General features: G+C 56.6%; 4 protein-coding genes across 4 annotated transcripts; all 4 read left to right on the top strand.

Annotated features, from left to right (window-relative positions):
* Positions 1-873: 873 nt before the first annotated feature.
* Positions 874-1,814, top strand: VTJ04DRAFT_6877 (uncharacterized protein; the record flags this gene model as incomplete). The annotated part of the gene is made up of 2 exons (XM_069365144.1): positions 874-917; positions 1,598-1,814. The coding sequence occupies 2 exons, from the start codon at positions 874-876 to the stop codon at positions 1,812-1,814; spliced, it is 261 nt and encodes an 86-aa protein (XP_069218901.1).
* Positions 1,815-1,865: 51 nt separating this feature from the next.
* VTJ04DRAFT_6878 (uncharacterized protein) lies at positions 1,866-3,844 on the top strand (the record flags this gene model as incomplete). Its single annotated transcript, XM_069365145.1, has 10 exons — positions 1,866-1,940; positions 2,053-2,143; positions 2,209-2,260; positions 2,335-2,342; positions 2,406-2,506; positions 2,586-2,601; positions 2,679-2,995; positions 3,054-3,136; positions 3,192-3,244; positions 3,303-3,844. The coding sequence occupies 10 exons, from the start codon at positions 1,866-1,868 to the stop codon at positions 3,842-3,844; spliced, it is 1,338 nt and encodes a 445-aa protein (XP_069218902.1).
* A 24-nt stretch (positions 3,845-3,868) lies between these two features.
* Positions 3,869-4,193, top strand: VTJ04DRAFT_6879 (uncharacterized protein; the record flags this gene model as incomplete). The annotated part of the gene is made up of 2 exons (XM_069365146.1): positions 3,869-3,931; positions 3,975-4,193. The coding sequence occupies 2 exons, from the start codon at positions 3,869-3,871 to the stop codon at positions 4,191-4,193; spliced, it is 282 nt and encodes a 93-aa protein (XP_069218903.1).
* A 675-nt stretch (positions 4,194-4,868) lies between these two features.
* Positions 4,869-6,847, top strand: VTJ04DRAFT_6880 (uncharacterized protein; the record flags this gene model as incomplete). The annotated part of the gene is made up of 3 exons (XM_069365148.1): positions 4,869-5,528; positions 5,603-5,684; positions 5,745-6,847. 3 exons carry the CDS (start codon positions 4,869-4,871, stop codon positions 6,845-6,847), a joined length of 1,845 nt encoding a protein of 614 aa, XP_069218904.1.
* Between the last annotated feature and the right edge of the window lie 675 nt (positions 6,848-7,522).

Below are 7,522 nucleotides of genomic sequence, written 5' to 3' on the forward strand. Positions count from 1 at the left end.
CGGAGTCTGGCTGCCCTGCGACACCAGCCTCGGCTCAAGCCAACTGTGCCAAGCTCCCCGTTGACCCCAGGTGCCCGAACCGGCGGACACCTCCGGGCAAGTGGTTCAGTTGAGCAGTGTTCGGACCAAGAAATGTCACCTGACAACGAGCAGCAGGTGGTATTGTTGAGCGAGCTGCTGTACCTTGGCTCCGGACACCAGGATCATACTTGTGCTTTTACTTTATGTTGTTGTCTTTGGGGAAGAAGCGGAACTGGGGTGGGCATCGGGTGCAACACGATCTAACGTGCCTAGAAAAGGACCTGTCATGTGTTGTCAATGATCCACCGTTGGGTGGCCAGCTGGACTGCAGCAGTGATGTAAAAGTGAGGTGGACGGGGTAGGTGGGCGGTGAAGGCGAGTCGACGTTGGGACGAAGAGATGCAGAACCTGCGAAATGCAAAAAAGTCGGACCCAGGGACCTGAATCGCCGTGTGGACGGGAATCGCCCCCGGATTTTCGGCAGAAACTTTTCGAGGCCAAGGTCACGAGCACGGACCAGTCCGGGTCCACTTTTGGTGGGGCACCCTGGTCGCCGGTTCGCGGGGCCGCCGATGCCTGCTCCTTCTCCGACAGAAAGTCCGGGTGGGGCCTTGACGTCTGTGACAAAAAAAGATCCACCAGCCTGAGCTGTTCAACGAGTTCCAACTTCAAACTTCCATGCCATCTCTCACTCCATGTGTTGGTCGAAACACTTGACATCGACTCATCAGCGAGGAATATCAGATGTAAGCAACCAATTTCGAGGGGTGCATCCATCTCAACCTGCCCGGCAGGCACAGAGAGGAACAGCATGGACGCCAACAAGACCAAGTCACACTGCAGACGCACAACATGCCGCGTCCCAAGATGCCAATGCCGCTTGTTGATTTGAAGACGTAAACAAGCGAGGACTCGAGACTGCAACGGCCATGGACATCACGCAGCGTGGAGGGCAGTGTGAACCATGGAAGAAGAAGAGGTTGGGATTTTATAGGATTCAGGAATGCAGCTTTTTCTGACCCTTGCTGCTGTCATGTGCCACTGCCCGGACCGGGGATGGATGAATATTCAGCCTGTTGGCCCCTGCGCCGCCCGTGGACAACCCCTCCAACACCCTCCAGGCCAGGGGCGGCACACGCGAGATCGAGGATGGAATCTGAGATCTGCCACCCATTCCCTTACCCTCCATAGTGTACACACGCCGGAGAGCACCGAGTCCTTCTGCTGGCGGATAAAAGCGAGTGGAGGGTTGTGACGTCTGCACCGTCTGCACCATCTGCACATGGCCGTTTAAGGGCGTTTGATGTGCCGCGGCCAATGACTGCAAAGTGTCTGCAAGTGGCTGTTTCTGCAAATGGCTGCCAATGAGCTGCGAATGGGACTGCCAATGCCTGCCAATGCCTGCCGTCCCGCCCGGCCGCTTCCCTTTTTTTTCATCCCTTGTTTTGTGTTGTGCCACGGGCTGCCCGCCCACTGTGCCACTGCGGGGCAACTTACTGCGGTTACAGGTGCCGAGTGGGAAAAGAAAAAAAATCTGATTGACTCACGCATCGCCCACTTCCCACTTACTACGCAGAAAGAGAGGGGCCCAGAAACGGACTCGACTCGAAACTATTTCAGCGACATCGGGAACCTCTTCGAGCTCTTCTCTCTGTTCTTTTGTCTCCAGTTCTTCCCTCTCCATCCTCTCCATCCAACCTGTCCTGCTTCCACTTGCACGACCTCTGTGTTCCATCCCACCTCATCCCTTCGTCCATCTAGCTCTGTCTGCTGCTTCCATCCACGTCCTTTGACTTGGACCTTTGCCAATCCCATCCACGCCGAATAATACCTTGACTCTCAAAATGTCAGCAAACGGCACAAACGGCGCTCAATGCACAAATGGTGCCAATGGCGCCAATGGCAGCGGCAACTTTGGCGTATGTCACACCGCATCCCCAGCTCTCCCTCGGACCGTATCTTGCACCTCTGTCTTATCAACGACGACGAGAATCGTCCCAGTCTGACATCATATGTTAACAACATGCACAGGGTGCTTCGTTCCGGACAAATCCCTACCAGCCCGTCGGCGATTTCCTCTCCAATGTCGCCAACTTCAAGATTATCGAGTCGACACTGCGGGGTTCGTTTCACTCCCCGCTCTATTTTCCCTTCTCCAGACCCGCCATGACTGACTCTCGGGCACAGAGGGCGAGCAGTTCGCCAATGCCTACTTCGACACTGAGACCAAGATCAAGATGTCAGTATCCCCAATGCTCAATGCTTATTACTGACGCCATGTCTTTTTCATGTGCTAACCTGCTCTTCCAACAGTGCCAAGGGTATGCCGAAGCATCCGGTCCTCTTCCTGTTCGACCTCATCCACTAACACAATTGCCGCACAGCCCTCGATGCCTTCGGCGTCGACTACATTGAGCTGACTTCGCCCGCCGCGTCGGAGCAGTCCCGCAAGGACTGCGAGGCCATCTGCAAGCTCGGCCTGAAGGTGCGTTTTCTTCCCTCTTCTTGACTTCTTCAACTCTTTCTCTCTCGGACGGAGAAACTGACATGTGTTGGGAATGTAGGCCAAGATTCTTACACGTGAGTCACCGATGTCGGCAAAAGCTCCACATACCCGAGAACTTCCCCGGCGCTAACGAGAGATTGCCCCGCCACAGACGTCCGCTGTGACATGCGCGATGCCAAGATCGCGGTGGAGACGGGTGTCGACGGTCTCGACGTCGTCATTGGTACCTCGAGCTTCCTGCGCGAGCATAGCCATGGCAAGGACATGGCCTACATTGAGAAGACGGCCATTGAGGTCATTGAGTACATCAAGTCCAAGGGCCTTGAGGTCCGCTTCTCCAGCGAGGATTCCTTCCGGTCAGACCTCGTCGATCTCCTCTCCCTCTACCGCACCGTCGACAAGATCGGTGTCAACCGTGTCGGCATTGCCGATACCGTTGGGTGTGCCTCGCCGCGCCAGGTCTACGATGTATGTTCATATCCCTCATGGATATCATTTTGACAGCTTGTACTGACTCCGGTTCCAGCTCGTCCGGACTCTGAGGGGTGTCGTGTCCTGCGATATCGAGACTCACTTCCACAATGACACGGGCTGCAGTATTGCCAATGCGTAAGCACACCACCTGATCCTTGTCTGCTTGAAACGCCTGCTGACCTGTTTCTAGCTACTGCGCCCTCGAGGCCGGTGCTACCCACGTCGACACTTCGGTCCTCGGCAGTAAGTATTCCTGGGTTTGCTACTCCTGCCCTGCAACCCGCTAACAGAGTCCTCCTAGTCGGCGAGCGTAACGGCATCACCCCTCTCGGTGGCTTCCTCGCCCGCATGGTCGTGACGGCCCCCGAGTACGTCAAGAGCAAGTACAACCTCAAGATGCTCAAGGAGATTGAGGACATGGTCGCCGAGGCGGTCGAGGTCAACACTCCCTTCAACAACCCCATCACGGGCTTCTGCGCCTTCACCCACAAGGCCGGTATCCACGCCAAGGCCATCCTCAACAACCCCAGCACCTACGAGATTCTCAATCCTGCCGACTTTGGTCTGACCCGTTACGTGCACTTCGCTTCGCGCCTGACTGGCTGGAATGCCGTCAAGACGCGTGTCGGCCAGCTCGGCCTGAGCATGACGGACGAGCAGGTCAAGGAGGTAACGGCCAAGATCAAGGCGCTGGCAGATGTCAGGCCAATTGCCATCGACGATGCGGATTCGATCATTCGGACGTATCACCTCAGCATCAACCCGAATGCGGCCAAGGCGGCCGAGGCGTCACAAAATGGCCAGGCCTGCGAGGCGCCGGCGCCGGTGGCGGCGGCACAATAAGGGACAAGCAAAACAAAACAAAACATGGGATGGGGTACTTTTTCAATGGGTGATTGGGAAAAGGGGATTTCATTCACATGCATCGGAGTTGATCGATTTATCTGGGACATACAAAAGGCGATGCTGGCAGGTTGACAGTTTCGGTTCTGGCTTTTTCCTTTCTCGCTCGGTTGCATGTTGCACCGCATCATCTGGGGCATTCAAAAAGCTGTTGGTAGTCGGCTTCTGGGGCATCTATCTAGTGGAAAGAAAAGAAGAGCTAGTAGTAAAAGATTCAGGAGTGGTTCAACTAGAGTGTTGTTTGGCGCGAGGTAGCAGTAGTTTTGTCATTCATTCTTCAGCCAAGTAAATCCAAATGGTAGTTTGTCGCCACCATGGTCAACACGACGAGTAGAAGGGTCAGCCACATGCAGTCGCATATGCACTTCAGCTGCAGCCAGCTGGCCATTGGGGCTTCGAGGCTGGCCGATGGATGGCTCCATGGTGTCACCAAGCCCCTCTCATGTGTCTGTCGGGTCGGATGCCTCGTTTTCTGCCGCTCGCGGCCCCTCGTGCCCCTCGTTGCCAAGGCGTGGACTTCCTTGGAGTCATCTCTCTGTCGTCATCCGACCAGCAGCTGTTTCCGCTCACAGGTGGTCAGGTGTTTCGACATATTTCTCTTGGAGAGTGTTGGTATTCTACATCCCTACCGCCTGAGGACGACAGGCTGTTTGTTTTTCTCTTGAGCGTTCTTGCTGATTCTACTAGCATACTCGTTTGAACGGTGCGACTGTGATTTTGAAGGGTACTACTCCGTATTGTCAGTGGAACTCAGCTCCTTGTTGAAGCCCATTCGGTTCTCAGCCTCAGCTGGACACCAGTTTCTCTCGAGTGAACTCTGCATAAACTGCGCAGATCAGACGGGGCGCGGGACCGAGAACAACTCACCTCCACAAATCCCAAGCGCGACTTGATCTGTCTGCTTGGTAATAGCTAATATCCTCATCATATCGCGCGACCTCGAATACTCAACTCGCGCAGCAACATGCCGTCCAGATCGCCACCACCCCGCGATGGGCGGTACACCTACTCCGACGTACCTGGGCCGAGAGAAAGGGAGCGCCATTACTACCGAGTTCGCTCGCCGCCGCCGGGGCTGGTGAGAAGACAGTCGAGTCTGGATAGCTTCGACCACGTGCCTAGGGCTCGGGGTCGCGGACTCAGTCCCCCGCCAAGGGGCTGGTCGCCGCCGCCAAAGCCGAGGGCGAGGTCGGAGCGCAGGGGGGAGGAGTACTACCGCGCGCGAGATCGAGGTGCTCGTGGTAGTGGTGGAGGGCGCGTGGTGTATGCGGCTGACATCCCCCCGCCGCCGGCGAGGTATCGGAGCGAGTGGGAGAGGGAAGAGGAAGAGGAGGGGAGGTACTATCGTCGCGACTCGCCGCCGCCTCGGCCTCAGGGGGAGAGGGTGGAAAAGACGACGGTCAAGGCGAGCTTTAGTCGCGCGAGGAGTGAAAGTCGGGAGAGGAGGAGTCGTAGGAGGTCGAGGTCGTCGAGTTCCAGTTCGAGCTCGAGCTCGAGCAGCAGGTCGTCGTCGAGAGGGAGACGGCGCAGGGAGGAGTATCTGAGGAAAGGGAAGACGAGAATCCCGGCCAAGCTGGTGTCCAAGAGGGCGTTGAGGCATTTGAGGTATCCTTATGTTGAGGAGGTATGTGTTTTCTGGACTATGTGAGGTTGTTAAGGGAAACTGTGTGGTCATGCTAACGGAGCGGCTTGGTTCAGGGGAGCACCATTGTCATCCAGCTCGCTCTCGGACAAAAGAATATCGAGGAGCTGATGAAGCTCAGCGCTGACTACAGAAAGAGTTCGTCACCCCCTTCCCCCCTGATCACCACTTCCATCAAAAGCTAACGTATCCCACCAGGCGAGCTCGACATGACCATCCGCCACAGCCGGCACAGCAGCCGCTCGTCCAGCCCCGACCGCAACCATGTTTCCGAACGCATCGTCGACCGGCGCACCGAAATCTACGACCACCCCGCCACCACCTCCAGCAGCACCACCATCACTTACGGCGGCAATGCCTACGGCACCACCTACGACGCCTACGACCGCTTTGCCTTCGCCATGAGCGGCGCGGTCCCTGCCTACCCGGTCCCTGCCCCTGTCCCTACCCCCTCTGCCTCCGGATCGGGCGCGGGGCCGATCATCATCCAAGCCGTCCCACCCCCTCCGCCTACTCCTCCTCCCCGCGCCCCCTCGCCGGTGGAGATTGTTCACGAAAAAACCACCACGAAAACCACCACGACCGTAATCGACAAGGACACCTCCTCTTCGTCCTCCTCGTCCTCAGACGACGACGATGATCGCCATCTACGAATCTCAACCCACCACTCCCGCCGCTCCCGTTCTCATCACCGCAGCCTCAGCCGGCACTCCCGCCACCACCACCACCACCGCCGCCACCGCGACGATGACGAACTCTCTGTTTACACCGCCCGCTCCTCCCGCAGCAAGCGGTCCCACCGCGACACGACCCCGACCGTCGTCAAGGAAGTCTCGAACCAAGTCCCCATCGGCCCGGTCGCGCTGGCCGCTTCGTCTTCCACCTCCGCCGTCGGGGTCGCGCGGAGCAGGAGCCGCCGGAGGACGGTCACGGGGGAGGAGGAGGGGGCGATGTTGTACATTGAGCGGAAACGGTCCAAGAGCCGGAGTCGGCGGCACCGGAGTAGGAGCAGGGGTTCGTTATCATCCTCTTCCGATGAGGGTCGTGGTCGCGGTCGTGTGATTGAGTATTACAGCGATGACGACGGGGTTTGGCTCAGCGACGAGGGGGAGATTGTTTGTGACGGGAGGCGGTATGTGCGCGAGAAGAGGAAGCGGCTGGCCAACGGGGACGTGGTGGTGTATGAGGAGGAGGTGACCAAGGATCCGCGCGGGGGTGGCGGGTGGGTGAGGGTGGATCGGATCGAGAGGAGTCGGTCGAGAGGTAAGGGGAAAACGCATCGTTATTATGAGTATTATTGATCTTCCATGTGGGGGATGGGTTGGAGAGGAGTGGAGGAGATGGTAATTATTGTTTGTTCTCCTTTTCTTTTGTTTTCTTTTTTTGTCTTCTTCTCCTTTGTTGCCGCACACACTCTCTTTCATCGACCTTTGGAGAGACGAGTGGATGGAAAAAGGGAAAAGGAGGGTGGGAGAGTTCCCATCAACCGGGCAGCGCTGCTTGTGTGGCGGCATCACGTCAATAGCCTCCCCTCCCAGACTCAAGCACACTTCCTGCTCTTACCGTACCACACCAACTCTAGTGTGATGGTGCGTTCCCCGACCTTTAACCGTTTTCACTACTTTTTCTTACCTTGACTGCCATAAGATAATACCCAATGGATTTGCTAACCATCGTTTGTTTAGGTCCTCCGCCGAAGCTGGTCAGAGCTATGTTGTCCACCCTTACTTGAGATTGTTTTGTTTGGCGAACTCGTTTCTGGTGATGGTCCTTCGTTTCGAGGTGTCGACATGTTGAGGTCTGCTTGTGGACGGGTGATGCTTTCAAGGGATTCAGGGGTACGGAAGATCTGGGCTATGTCTTGATGATGATGGCCATGACATTACTTACGACCTTACGATGATCTACGATGATGAAGTTTTCGATGAAGTTATGACTGATGATCGGAGACTGGGATGCCGAGGTTCGATCTTTTG

This window comes from Mycothermus thermophilus (assembly GCF_041956435.1).
Source record: "Mycothermus thermophilus strain CBS 625.91 unplaced genomic scaffold VTJ04scaffold_4, whole genome shotgun sequence".
In the NCBI taxonomy this organism is placed as follows: Eukaryota; Fungi; Ascomycota; class Sordariomycetes; order Sordariales; family Chaetomiaceae; genus Mycothermus; species Mycothermus thermophilus.